The sequence below is a fragment of the Schistocerca americana genome, chromosome 1, assembly GCF_021461395.2.
Source record: "Schistocerca americana isolate TAMUIC-IGC-003095 chromosome 1, iqSchAmer2.1, whole genome shotgun sequence".
NCBI classification, from domain to species: domain Eukaryota; kingdom Metazoa; phylum Arthropoda; class Insecta; order Orthoptera; family Acrididae; genus Schistocerca; species Schistocerca americana.
In genome coordinates, this window is record NC_060119.1 from 33,320,935 (window position 1) to 33,336,231 (window position 15,297).

Here is a 15,297-nt window from a genome sequence, read left to right on the forward strand (position 1 = left end):
GCCATGTATGGAAGTGAAACATGGACGATAACCAGTTTGGTCAAGAAGAGAATAGAAGCTTTTGAAATGTGGTGCTGCAGAAGAATGCTGAAGATTAGATGGGTAGATCACATAACTAATGAGGAAGTATTGAATAGGATTGGGGAGAAGACAAGTTTGTGGCACAACTTGAGCAGAAGAAGGGATCGGTTGGTAGGACATGTTCTGAGGCATCAAGGGATCACCAATTTAGTATTGGAGGGCAGCGTGGATGGTAAAAATCGTAGAGGGAGACCAAGAGATGAGTACGCTAAGCAGATTCAGAAGGATGTAGGTTGCAGTAGGTACTGGGAGATGAAGAAGCTTGCACAGGATAGAGTAGCATGGAGAGCTGCATCAAACCAGTCTCAGGACTGAAGACCACAACAACAACAACAACGTGCTATTTTGCTACTATAAAGGTCTTGTCCTGTTCCAGACCTCACGCCAGCCTGCGTGAGCTTAAACGCGTGCCTTTCGGCTTCCTCTCCTAGTGGCTTGGCTGTCTTGCCAAGTCACAACACTGTGCACCGAGCACATCGTGGCCCTCTCATACTCCCTCCTGCCATCAGAGAATAAGTAACGGAATCCCTGCGACAGTCCGTTTCATGCCGCACTGTTGGTTGGAGACTTGCAAGAGCCGGATTGTCCGCCCCGATAGCTGAGTGGTTAGCGTGACGGATTGCCGTCCTACGGACCCGGGTTAGATTCCCGGCTTGCTCGGGGATTTTCTCCGCTCAGGGACTGGGTGTTGTGTAGTCTTCATCATCATTTCATACCCATCCGGCGCGCAGGTCCCCCAATGTCGCGTCGAATGTAATAAGACCTGCACCAAGGCGGCCAGACTTGCCCCGCAAGGGGCCTCCCGGCCAACGACGCCAAACGCTCATATCAATTTCCATAGCCGGATAAAGCAATTACTGTCCGATGTACAGGCTGCCGTGAACACAGCAACACCAACGGCTGCGTTTGGAGTGGTGCCGTAGCCGGGAAGCATGGACTGCTGATGAATGGCGTCGCATTGTGACCAACGATGGATCGCGATTTTCCACTGCCCCTTGGATGAGCATCGTCGGCTAGTACGGCGGCGACCCGGGGAGAGGTCTGCACCTGCCAGTGTTTTGGAGAGGCCAGGCGGTGTCACTCGTGGCGTAACGGTGTGGACAGCGGACGGGGATGGCTTCAGGTCACGCTAATGAGAAGATGTGTCTTGGTAGAAAAACACCCTGAAAACATCAGAGAACCAACTTTGGCCTCGATTACACCCTTCGTACTCTGGACTCGACGGCTTGGATCACTAGAAGTAAGAAACAATTGAAGCTTGCCAGATTCCACCACACGTCTCCAGGCGTTTACTGCCCATTTTCCGAGTACTTTCGTCCAGTAAAGTCGCGAAGGACTATGACCTCTTTTTACGCACCCAACGCGACCATCGTAACGTTCGCTCGAAAACTGGTTGAGAAGCAGCTGTATTCCGTAATAGCAGCAGTTCCTGCCGGGTTTCTATCCGGTAGTCACTCACAAGAAGTGACAGCTGTCTTCAATCGTTGTCGGTTGTGATGTTCTTAGGAGAACTGTTCTTACGCCGTTTTATATGGCTGTGTGTGACGCAGACACGCTAGACTATACCAGTTGATACACCAAGAAATCTGTCACCGTGTGGTCATAGGCACGTCCAAACACGACAGCTAATTGTTGACACATATTGATCATTTTAATATAAAATACGCTATGGGATCTTTCTACTTTATACCAGTCTTCAACCTGGAATCTCATTGCTCGGAGTAGAATTGTCTTCAGTGACGAGCCCCGACGACCAGTGAATACGTGTCTGGAGACTCCCTGCACAGTGGTGGGAGACCAACCTGACTGTCGCCTGCCATATGGGCCGACAACCAGGAGTGATAGTCTGGGGTGGCATTTCATTTCATGGCAGAATCTGTTCGGTTGTCCCGAGCGGTTCTAGGCGCTTCAGTTTGGAACCGCGCGACCGCTACTGTCGCAGGTTCGAATCCTGCCTCGGGCATGGATGTGTGTGGTGTCCTTAGGTTAGTTAGGTTTAAGTAGTTCTAAGTTCTAGGGGCCTAATGACCTCAGATGTTGAGTCCCATGGTGCTCAGAGCCATTTGAACCTTACAGCACAGCAGTACGTCGGCGATATTCTACGCCCCGTTTTGTTCCTTGATGGCAAGCCATCCTGGGCTTACATTTCTACAGGATAATGTCCGCCTGCACACGTCGGGAGTTTCCATTACTCGTCTTCGTGCTTGCCCTGCACAACCTTCGCCGACAGCATCGCCAGATCTCTTCCCAATTGAGAACGTTTGGAGCACTATGGACTGGGTCCTCTAACCGCCAAGGCATTTTGACGATCTGATGCACCAAGTGGACAGAATTTACCACGATGTTCCTCAGGAGGACATGCAACAACTCTATCAGTCAATGCCAAGTCTAATGCCTACTTTCATAACGGCCAGAGACGCACCAAGGCGTTATTTACTTGCTCAATTTGTTAAGCTCTTTCTCTGGAATAAATCATCCAATTTTTCCGAAACAGTAATGATTTTTGTCTGTAGATGTACATCATATCTATCGATTTCCGTCACATTGGGATAATCCTTCGTGCTGCGCCTTTTTTGTGTGTGTATTCAGGTAAACATGGATCCAAATATCGAACTTTCATCAATATAAAACGCCTTAAAAATAAAAAGGCGAGAACGATAATAACATGTTGTCGCCCACAGGGTACATCTGCAGGTCGACAAAAAGTTACAAAAAATTCTCCTCCGTCATTGAGCGATTTCTCAAATAACGAAACACGGGGCTTGCCAACACTTAGACAAACTTTTACGACGCTTCCACATGGAACACTTTTCAACAAAAACGATGTTGGCAACTATCTGAACGCTTAACAGCGAAGCTGTTTGGAGAATAAGCGCTACAGAAAAACCGTTTAACCGTCTGCAACGTCAGAAATCGTCGTCAATAGAAGCATTTTACGAGCGCCGCGCGTTTGAGAGGCTGTCAGCTTCTCATCGCCGCTCCGCGATGTTAAAAACTCCTACAAGCCGTAACCTGAGAGCGCGGCTGGACTTAATTTGCCAGAAATAGACGAGCACGGGCGAGCCAATTTGTCCTCCAGGCGTAAACGAGTTTTACGCGATCCTGAATGCACGTGGCGCGTGTTAGTAACTGGAAAAATTACGCTCCATTTCAGCCTAGCACGACCCACTGAACACGGCTCACAAATTGTTATAAAAGGAGAGACGTCGGTTTCGTAGCCTTTGGCGTCGAGCGTTCGCTTTAAGACGCACGAACGTTTGCGAGAGATCCAGCCCTTAAGCGTACCGTAATTCAAATGTTGTACAAATAAATGCAACGTGTTGTTGTAGTCTTGAGTCCAAAGGCTAATTTCGTGCAGCTCTCCACACTAGGCTATCCTGTCTCAGTGTATCAACCTCTACGTAAGTATTTATTTAAGACTTGATGTGGCCCTGCAACCTTTACTCCCCACATTTGCCTCCTTTACCACGTTGACTCTTCGTTGATGCCTAAGAGGGTGCCCCATCAATCGAAGCAAGTTATTCAAGCAGTGGCATAAATATCTTTTTCGCCAATTAGGCTTACTGCGTGCCCGCAGAAGTTCAACGAAATCAAGGGAATAAATAAAATACACTCAAACACAAAAAAGAAAAGACACCAATACGCGTTTTTCCACCCCTGGACCTTATGCAAGTAATTCGGTGTCGCATTGACTGAGAGAGATGTTTTATGTTCTCCTGAGGGATGTCGTGCCAAATTCTGTCCAGCCGGCGCGTCTCATCGACAAAACCCCGAGCTGGCTGGAGGACCCAGCCTCATATGTTGCTAACGTCCTCAAATGGGGAGAGATCTTACAGCGTTGCTGGCCAAGGTAGGGTTTGGTAAGCACGAAGACAAGTACACTACTGGCCATTAAAATTGCTACAGCAAGAAGAAATGCAGATGATGAATGGGTATTCGTTGGACAAATACATTATACTAGAACTGACATGTGATTACATTTTCATGCAGTTTGGGTGCATACATCCTGAGAAATCAGTACCCAGAACAACCACCTCTGGCCGTAATAACGGCCTTGATACGCCTGGGCATTGACTCAAACAGAGCTTGGATGGCAGTTTCAACACGATACCACAGTTCATCAAGAATAGTGACTGGTGTATTGTGTCGAGCCAGTTGCTCGGCCACCATTTACCAGACGTTTTCAATTAATGAGAGGTCTGCAGAATGTGCTGGCCAGAGCAGCAGTAGAACATTTTCTGTATCCAGAAAGGTCCGTACAGAATCTGCAACATGTGGTCGTACATTATCCTGCTGACATGTTTCGCAGGGATCGAATGAAGGGTAGAGCAACGAGTCGTAACGCAGCTGAAATGTAGCGTCCACTGATCAAAGTGCCGTCAATACGAACAAGAGGTGACCGAGACGTGTAACCAATGGCACCCCATACCATCACGCTGGGTGATACGCCAGTATGACGATGACGAATACACGCTTCCAATGTGCGTTCACCGTAATGTCGACAAACACGGATGCGACCATCATAATGCTGTAAACAGAACCTGGATTCATCCGAAAAACGACGTTTTCTATTCGTGCACACAGGTTCGTCGTTGAATACACCATCGCAGGCGCTCCTGTCCGTGATGCAGCGTCAAGAGTAACCGCAGCCATGGTCTCCGAGCTGATAGTTCATGCTGCTGCAAACGTCGTCGAACTGTTCGCGCAGATGGTTGTTGTCTTGCAAACGTCCCCATCTGTTGCCTCAGGGATCGAGACGTGGCTGCACGATCCGTTACAGCCATGCGGATAAGATGCCTGTCATCTCGACTGCTACTGATACCAGGCCGTTGGGATCCAGCACGGCGTTCCGTATTACCCTCCTGAACCCACCTATTCCATATTCTGCTAACACTCATTGGATCTCGACCAATGCGAGCACCAATGTCGCCATACGATAAACCGCAATCGCGATAGGCTACAATCCGACCTTTATTAAAGTCGGAAACGTGATGGTACGCATTTCTCCCCCTTACACGAGGCATCACAACGTTTCACCAGGCAACGCCGGTCAACTGCTGTTTGGGTATGAGAAATCGGTTGGAAACTTTCCTCATGTCAGCACGTTGTAGGTGTCGTCACCGGCGCCAATCTTCTGTGAATGCTCTGAAAAGCTAATCATTTGCATATCACAGCATCATCTTCCTGTCGGTTAAATTTCGCGTCTGTAGCACGTCATCTTCGTGGTGTAGCAATTTTAATGGCCAGTAGTGTAGTAGAAACTAATTACTATTAAAAACAGTCTTGATCACAATTTATTTTATAAGGTGACCGGTTTCGACCACTGCTGTGGTCATCTTCAGACCATTGAGTGGAAACCCCTTTCTGTTGGAGATTCTCCAACAGAAAGGGGTTTCCACTCAATGGTCTGAAGATGACCACAGCAGTGGTCGAAACCGGTCACCTTATAAAATAAATTGTGATCAAGACTGTTTTTAATAGTAATTATTTACAATTTTATTGATCACTGCTGTTCCCATAATGCATTCAAAAGTAAGTAGTAGAAACTGTCGCCATGTGCGGGTGAGCATTATTTTGCTGAAATGTAAGCCTGGGATGTGGGATGGCTTGCAATGAAGGGCAACAAAACTGGTCGTGCAATTTCGTCGACGTATCTGTGTTACGTAGGTTGCCGCAGTTGACAACGAAAGGAGTCCTGCTGTGAAACGAAATGGCACCCCGGACCATCACTCGTGATTGTTGAGCCGTGTGGCGGGCTCCAGTTAGGTTGGTCTCCAGGGGTGTCTCCAGAAACGCCTGAGGCCCTGAACTCATCGCCTGAAATAGAACTGTCTGCATTGGCGAGAAAGCAAAGAAGTGTACGTTGACGATATTCTAAGCCCCGTTTTGTAGCCCTTCATGGCAAGCCATCGCGGGTTTACATTTCAGCACATAGTAGGAGCTTCTACCACTTGTCTTTGTGTTTGCCAAACACTACCCTGGTCAGCAAGGTCGCTGGATCTGTTCCCAGTTGAGAATGTTTGGTGCATTATGGGCACCGCCCTGCCACCAGCCCAGGATTTTGAAAATCTGACGTGCTGATTGGAGAGAATTTGGCACGACATCACTCACGAGGACATCCAACAACTCTGTCAATTAATGAGAAGCCTAAAGTCGTGGTTCGAAGCACCCTTAGTATAGTAGGGCATGTTTTAGTTGTACAGTGTACCCACACTAGTATGAGTCATACAAAATAGAAGACATTCCAGATATGAACTATGTAACACCTACCAAAAAGTTCGGACAACATTTTCAATGAAGGATTTCGTCAAACAGTTGGCGTGTTCATAATCCGTTGCTGAAGGCACAGATCTGTCAGGGAAGAATTTGTTCCTCTGTGACAAGTCGGACAGTTTAAAATGGTTACGACTCCAAAGTTGTCACGAGTTGAAGCAAAAAGAATTACAATAGAGCTGGTAGCGTTTGAAAGATATGTCCTTCCATTAAAGTATTTATTTGTCGACGGCACTGTGAAGGTGATCTACAGATCAATGGTAAGATTTCCGCTGTTCTTTGCCAATCCTAAGAGCGTCGAAATCGTGTGTAACGTTACTTGTTTTACTAACTGCTGGATGTGTCGACAGATGCTCATTTTTTCCATTTATGAAACTAAACGAAACACGGTCTGTTCGCCAGAGAAGTCTAACTGGATAACACGTTCTTTACTCGATATGCAGTGGACGACTTATCGTAAGCAAAGTCAGAGCTTCCTCCCTGTCAGGGAAGCTGAAAGAAGCGCCGCCGCCCTTGAAGAGCTACTCAGCGTAATTGGCACTTCGACGAGCGCCGGACGCTAATTACTCTCACTTAAATTCGTTATGCGCACTGGTGGCGGGGGAGGGGGGGGGGGCATAAACTTTAGGACTCGATATCCTCGCTCTAGATGCAAGCCAGTGGCGCTATCGCAAATCACCGGGCATTACGTAAACCCATAGCAAAGGAGGGACTGTCGTGCTGTAACTTATCGGGGCTGTTAATGTGTTTCCCACGAATCACACCAAGGTCGTCGGTCCACAGTAAGGACTTCACTAATACATGTTTTACGCAGAAATGCTTGTTCTTTGTATAACAGTCGGAAGACGCACCATCTGCGCATGTACGTGGTAGGGCTGAACTATACTTGAAGTCAGCGCTTCTGAGACATACCACAAAAAAATGAAATGGCTGTTTGCCAAGGACCAATAATGTTTAGTGGGCTCATACCGTACTCGTTATAGCTCGGAGAACGTGTTAGAGTTATGTAACTTATATAAATAGCTTGAAATTGAAACATTATGCAACACAGTATATTATGTTTCCAAACCGGTAAAGAAAATGTAGCTTGCTGTAAGAGTATTCTCTTGGATGCTGTTTAATAATAATAATAATAGTGGTCTAATAATAATAACTGTAACGAAATTAACGACAAATATATAACGCCACCAAAAGTCATAGTAACACAAATAAAATAGAATTCGTTATTGTTGTGCTGTTGTTATTGTTGTTGTTGTGTTGTTGCTTTTGTTGTTGCTGTGGTCTTGAATGCGAAGAGAGGTTTGACGCAGCTCTCCATATACTCCTCTATCCTGTGCAAGCCTCTTTATCTCCGAATAAGTACTGCAGTCTACATCCTTCTGAATATGCTTACTGTATTCATCTCTTGGTCTCCCTCTACGAATTTTGCCCTCCCCCTCGCCCTCCAGTTCTAGATTGCTGATCCCTTGATGTCTCAGAACGTGTCCTATCAACCGATCCATTCTTCTAGTCAGGTTGTGCCTCAAACTTCTTTTCTCTCCAATTGTATTCAGTACTTACTGGTTATATGATCCAATAGTCAGCGCTCTTCTGTAGCACAACATTTCAAAAGCTGCTGTTCTTGTCTGAGCTGTTTATCGTCCACGTTTTACTTCCATACAAAGCTGCAATCCATACAAATACCTCCAGAAAACACTGCCTAACGCTTAAATCTACTTTCAATATTAACAAATTTCTCTCATTTGTAAACGCTTTCCTTGCCATTGCCAGTATATATTTTATATCCTCTCTACTTCGGTCCTCATTAGTAATTTTTCTGCCCAAATAGCAAAACTCTATTACTTGAAGTGTCTCGTTTCTTAATCTACTTCCCTTAGCACCTCCTGATTTTAATCAACAACACTCCACTATAAAAAAAATGGTTCAAATGGCTCTGAGCACTATGGGAACTAACTGCTAAGGTCATCAGTCCCCTAGAAATTAGAACTACTTAAACCTAACTAACCTAAGGATATCACACACATCCATGCCCGAGGCAGGATTCGAACCTGCGACCGTAGCGGTTGCCCGGTTCCAGGCTCTAGCGCCTAGAACCCCTCGGTCACCCGGCCGGCATTCCATTATCCTCGTTTTGCTTTTTTTTTTTTTTACGTTCATGTTATATCCTCCTTTCAAGACTCTGTCCATTGCGTTCAGCTGCTGTCACTGATAGAATTACAATATGATCGGCAAACCTCAAAGTTTTGATTTCTTCTTCCTGAACTTTAATTCCTACTCCCAATTTTTCTTTGATTTCCTGTACTGCGTAATTAATGTACAGATGGAGTAACATCGGAGACAGGCTACAACTATGTCTCACTTCCCTCTCAACCACAGCATGTTAGAAAATTTAAATGTCTTGTAGGAATAATATGGTAGAACTTTTCGACAGACGTAAGATTTAGTATAAACAGCTTAACTAAAAATATCTAAAACGACAAATACATCTCTAGAAAAAAAACTAAAACAACATAAGACTATAACGTTTACATGTGTGTGAACTCTAAATTAGACACTATACGGACAGCTGAAAGACGGATTTATAGAAAAATAACGAGTGCAATAAATACATTATCACCATCGTCATCATCATTTCCTTAAAAAATTGGTCAGTCCATCTCGTCATTGGCTTTGCTAAACATCTTTTACCTCTTTGTTTGTATTATTTTAGATTTTCTTGCATCTGGGACACGGTTTGTGTGTTTTCCGATCTACCATGATACAATTTCATTGTGTCAGTTTTGTTTTGTATGTTCAGTTTAGGTTTGTGGATCTAATAACGGTTCTTACCATCTTTTCATCTGTCATGTTTCTGTGACTTACTGTTCCTGAGAGTAAATTACTTTTGTGCAATCATCACGCTTGCCAGCTGGGTTGGAGATGTATTACGATGCATTATCAATATTACAGTCGGGCCTTGTGATCCAGCGGTAAACCTCCCGTCTGGAAACTGACAGGTCGCGGGATCAAATCCCAGTAGCCCCGGTAGGACGACGGAAATTTCCCGTGTGATCTTAATCTAGCCTTCACGTCTCATCGATATGAGGAGTCGCTAGCAACGAGGCGTGGTTAACTGTTACCTGACGTAGGTTAGGGACTTATGGACAGGCAAGTCGCCGAAATGGTGTCCAATTGAAATACTTGCGCCGGGACATTGAGAATCGCAAGAAAAAAGAAACCTATATTGATAAACAACTAAAAGTGACCTCGCCACCCTTAGCAGTTGCACATTGACCATTTAACGGCTACCTGGAACCAGAAAAGTTCATTTTCAGTACACCTCACATGGTGGACAAAGCGGAATAAACGATATTCATGGATATGACAGAACGATCATTTAAGCGAAAAGTCTGGTAAACATCGACTCCAAAGCGCCTACCCTATGAGCTACGAGCACGTGTTGATCTTCGATGCTGTGTAGCAGATCACTTCTACAGATAAAGTGCTGGTACCTCTCAAGGTATGCAACTAAGAGCCCTTTGTTTAATGGACAATTTTTTCTTGTTTTGGTCGATACTAGCGCCTTCCGGAATGTGGAAAACAAAGCGCTTGCAGTAGAAGAGATCTGTTCCACAGTATCGAATGTGAAGACCTGCTCATAGGTCTTAAGGTATGTATTTCAGAGCCCATGTTTACCAGAGGATTTTTGCTTCGAATGATCGTTCCTGTCATATCCCTGGATACTAGCCATTCCTCTCGGACACCCTTAATAATTACTGACCGAATTTAAAAATCTAAAATTTTGTCATAATGTGCTCATTAAGAGATAAGATATTACGTTGATGGTTTAACACAGTAAGTAACATACCAAAGTTGGTAATGTACTGAGGCAGAGTAACTCAGGGCGCGAAAATTTCCCAGCTTACATTCATCCAGTGGTTGGGAATGAATCATTGAATAATTGTTGAATTGTAACAAACTTTACTCGTAATTTGAAACCTCTTATAAATTTTTTCTCATTGACACTCCCCACAATAAATGATAGGAAACGAGTTTATAGCTTACTACATTTTTGTTGTTGATGCAGTAAAACTTTAGCATCATGTATAGCGTTTTAATTTATTACTCCTTTACTACTAACTCTCTTCACAACAGATATTGGAGATAGTATCAAATTATACCATTGAACGCACCAGCATAATGATATCATTCTATAAAACAAGAGGTATGACGTCATAAACATAAACATCGAAATGCGTAAAACATCAGCTTTCCTTCAGCCGGAGAGCAAATTACGCAGACTATACTCATCCAGCGAATAAATCGAAATTAATAAAACCAACATTATTACGGTTTTGCCCCTTTCGCAGCAGATATTTTACTTGCTTAACGTCAAACATAGGCTGGGGGAAACAAAAGTGACCCGGGCGAGGGGATACGATTAGATTACCATCTGTGGCAGCGTTACCGCAGGACGAAGAGACCTTCAGTTACTGCCAACAGGACAGAGTAACGGTCCGTGCGGCCGGCTGAACCTCGGAGCATTTACACGATCCCCATGTCTGACAAGAGTTGTTGGCAGAGGCCAGTCCGGTCGCGGCCCTGGCTGCCCACCCAGGTCACCTGACCTGTCACTGTGCGACTACTTTGTGTGAGGAACCCTCAAGTATAAGGCGTGTCGCGCCAACCCCCGTAGTCTCCGGCAACCGCAGCAGAACAATTCGGATGAGGCTGCAGCAATTCCAGCAGACCAACGTCGATCAGACTTCAGCCACTTGCCGACCAGGGTCCAAAAGTGCCAAGAGATGAATGGGGGTCGCTTTGAACACGTGCTGTAGTCAGGCTACCACTATATTTCCATTCCTCTGCTGTATTTCTTTGTACCCTGGAACTCTGTTCTCCAGAATACTTTTATTTGCCCCACCCTGGACTTAACTCGTAACTCGTTCGTGAAGTAATCACACGTCTGAAGTTGTTTTATACACGGGAGTCCGAGTCCACAAACAATCAGAGGTGGAGGCGCGAGCTGCTCGTCTGTTAGTAATCCACTGTTTCAATTGACTTTTCTGCCACAGGCACGAACAGAATGTCGTATTAGAAAGCCACAACCACATACAGAACATCCATAAAGTATAAAACTGCTGCCCACTGACATGCTTCAGTGAAGGACTGCTGATATTTTTAAAAATTTCGGAAATCCGATATTTTGATGTTTAAAAAAATCATTATCGGTTCTCGATATATGGAGAAATATCGACATATCGACGTAAAAATATCGACGTAGCTGCCTATAAAAATATCGACTGCACATTGTAAATATACTGCCGCTTCTAGAGCTGCATATTTAAGTGTTGGTTTATTGTTAGATATTCTGTGCATCGACAGGCTACCATCCTGCTTATCCCTCATCGAGCAAGATTTCAAAGGAAAACGATGCACGTTCACGCTTGGCGATAACCACTTTGCTAACAATGGTAACTGCACGTAAGTGGCGCAGTAAAAGGTGTCCGACGGGACCGTCGTTCGGCTTCGTCACATATCGTATGTGTCTGGAAAACTTCATGTCGAGTTTCCTGTTTTTTTTTTTTTTTTTTTTTTTCATTTCTACAAACGCAGCGACCTAGCAGCTGTAGTGTCAAACTTACGTGGTACTGACAAAGGTTGCAGTTTCTGTTGGTAGCGCCGGGCGCCGATTACGTCAGCATTTCCCCCTCAGACGTCTCCACCCACCGCAAGGAGCTGTCTTGCCATTTACATTTTTGTTCATTACTTTCAGCAACTGTTTTGGAAGAAGTCCGACGTGAAAAAGCAACACACGAGTTGCTTTAATTTTTTTTTTAACACAACTGCTGTGCCAATTAAAAGAAAACAGCCCTCGGTCACTAATTTTTAACAAATTAACCGGGTACGACACTGCTAGGAGCGTCTTCCTCAGAATTTAAACCAAAGAATGGTTTAAAACCTGAGCCACGCAAGTAACGAGCAGACCTTAGTGGCTCTACATCACAGTTTTTCATCTTAAATATCTTTGTGACTAATGCCCTTTCGGCATATTTATTATTTTATAAATGAGATATAAGTACTGCCTGTCTTTCACTAATTCCGTACTTATAATTTGTATCATAAGTTTTTAGTTATAGTTCTGTGACCATGTTATAGACCATTCTTTGGTTTAAATTCTGAGGAAGACACACCTAGCAGTGTCGAAACCCGGTCAATTCGTTAAAAATTAGTGACCGAGAGCTGTTTTCTTTTATTTGTAACTATTCACGGACTCTGAACGTGCAGCCATGTACAAAATTTTACAACTGCTGCGCTACTTTTTCACATCGGATATCTTGTTATTCCATTCACACCGCTACCCCTAAGCGCAACCGAACTTCTCCTTTGTACCACCTATGCTTGCTTCACACAGTCAAAGAGAAAGACTAGATATGATGAAAGCTTCAAAAAGTAGTAAGGCTAAGACTCCTTCACACAGGGAAAGTAAAATTATGTTCTACTGCAATTCCAAAAGAATAATTTCAAATATTTACCGAAATTCGGGAAAAAGTAATATAATATAAAAATATCGGCATCCGGTATTGACATTTAGACATCGATATATCGACATATAGGGAAACAGAATCTCGCTGATATTTATCGATGATTTTCCTGCAAAAATCTCTACGTATCGATGTTTTATCAGCAGCCCTAGTGCAGAGCAGCCAGCGCGCGGCTTTGGCGCGGCGGACTCGAGCGCTCACCGGATCGGCCGGCGTCCTTGACCAGCTGTTCGATGATGTCGTCGCTGACGGTGATGCCCAGGTTGGTCAGCATGAACTGCAGCTCGCTGGCCGTCACACGCCCGTCGCGGTTCCGGTCCAGCAGCCCGAACGCAGTCCGCAAGTCTGCAGAGAGAGAGAGACAGTCATACGATTACTGAGAAGCTGGTTCCATACGAGGCCTATTCGGAAAGTAAGGTCCGATCGGTCGAAAAATGGAAACCACTGTGAAGATCAAAAACGTTTTATTTGCAACAGTTAGCTACAACTTCCAGCTACTTCTGTACATAGTCGCCGCTCCGATTTAGACATCTGCGGTAGCGTTGTACCAACTTTCCAATGCCCTCGTCATAGAAGCAAACCGTCTGTGCTTCCTACCAATTCTCTACGCCGGTCTGCAGCTCATTGTCTTAGCCGGAACGTTGTCTTCATAGCTAGTGGTTCATGTGAGCAGAGATGAAACCCAGGGAGAGTAAATTACGGGCTCTATTGTGGATGATTGAAATCCATGGAGAAGAAGTTAAAACTTCTGAGGTTCGCAGATGACATTATAATACTGTCAGAGACAGCAAAGGACCTGGAAGAGCAGCTGAACGGAATGGACAGCGTCTTGAAAGGACCACTACGCTCGCAGGTTCGAATCCTCCCTCGGGCATGGATGTGTGTGATGTCCTTAGGTTAGTTAGGTTTAATTAGTTCTAAGTTCTAGGCGACTGATGACCTCAGAAGTTAAGTCCCATAGTGGTCAGAGCCAACAAAAGCAAAACGAGGATAATGGAATGTAGTCAAATTAAATTGGGTGATGCTGAGGGAATTAGATTAGGAAATGAGACGCTTAAAGTAGTAAACGAGTTTTGCTATTTGGGGAGCAAAACAACTGACGATGCTCGAAGTAGAGAGGATATAAAACGTAGACTGGCAATGGCAAGGAAAGCGTTTCTGAAGAAGAGAAATTTGTTAACATCGAGTATAGATTTACGTGGGTGGAAGTCTTTTCTGAAAGTATTTGTATGGAGTGTAGCCATCTATGGAAGTGAAACGTGGACGATAAATAGTTTGGACAAGAAGAGAATAGAAGCTTTCGAAATGTGGTGCTACAGAAGAATGCTGAAGATTAGATGGGTAGATAATATAACTAATGAGGAGGTATTGAATACGATTGGGGAGAAGAGAAGTTTGTGGCACAATTTGACTAAAAGAAGGGATCGGTTGGTAGGACATATTCTGAGGTATCAAGGGATCACCAATTTAATATTGGAGGGCAGCGTGGAGGGTAAAAATCGTAGAGGGAGACCAAGAGATGAATACACTAAGCAGATTCAGAAGGATGTAGGTTGCAGTAAGTACCGGGAGATGAAGAAGCTTGCATCAAACCAGTCTCTGGACTGAAGACCACAACAACATTCAGGATGATCAACCACTTCCCATCGAAAACGCTGCAGGAGCATCTTCATTGCCCCTTCAGAGTGCGGCTGGGAATTGTCATGCAGAAGGAAATGTATGACAGTTACGTTATGTGGGCTGCATGACATCAGGCGATATCTCACACCAGGCCCTCCTACTTGCAGGGAGAGAGTATTGCGCTAGGCATCTTCATGTGCTCACTTGCACTCAGGACTGTAAAGATCGACGTGATGCGATCGACGACCATACTAGAGACACTGGCCAACACATGTGTGCTAAGCTTCATCTGATTTTCATTGTTGTTTCCATTTCGCACCCCATCGCATCTTACTTACCGAATAGCCGTCGTAATCAGAGATCTGCACATGCGGGTGTATCAGCGGACACCTGCAATAAAATTTACTTCTTGGACACAAGCTCGCTCTGATGTGGACTATATCTGCAGTTATCCGCCATAATAAATAGTGAAGTTCATTAGACGACGTCTTCTATACATGATGGGCTCCATTAGAAATGTTTTATTCACAAAAACCGGTTTTCGGGTCGCATCTGCTACAGAGGAACGAATAACTGTACGTAGTATGTACAACGATTTCTACAAAATGATAACTGTATATATAGTAGCAGTAATATAAGGCTACATACATTAAGTATTTCTATAGGAACGAAATGTATATCAGCTAACGCGATAGGATTTGACATCTTGTATAACACAGTACACATTTTTTTCACAATTGGGATATGAAGATAGAAACACAGGAAGTTCGAGGGGTTGTAATCCATATTGAGTCCATTC

The 15,297-nt window shown here is 44.5% G+C and overlaps 1 protein-coding gene across 5 annotated transcripts in view; it reads right to left on the minus strand.

The window, feature by feature from the left end:
* The window catches only part of LOC124620272 (calcium-binding protein E63-1), a 602,105-nt gene that overhangs the window by 92,421 nt on the left and 494,387 nt on the right, over positions 1–15,297 (minus strand). For all 5 annotated transcript variants that reach the window (XM_047146959.1, XM_047146943.1, XM_047146951.1 and 2 more), the window contains one exon: positions 13,080–13,223. In XM_047146959.1, coding sequence (XP_047002915.1) covers positions 13,080–13,223 — 144 coding nt within the window. The remainder of the gene's footprint in view (positions 1–13,079; positions 13,224–15,297) is intronic.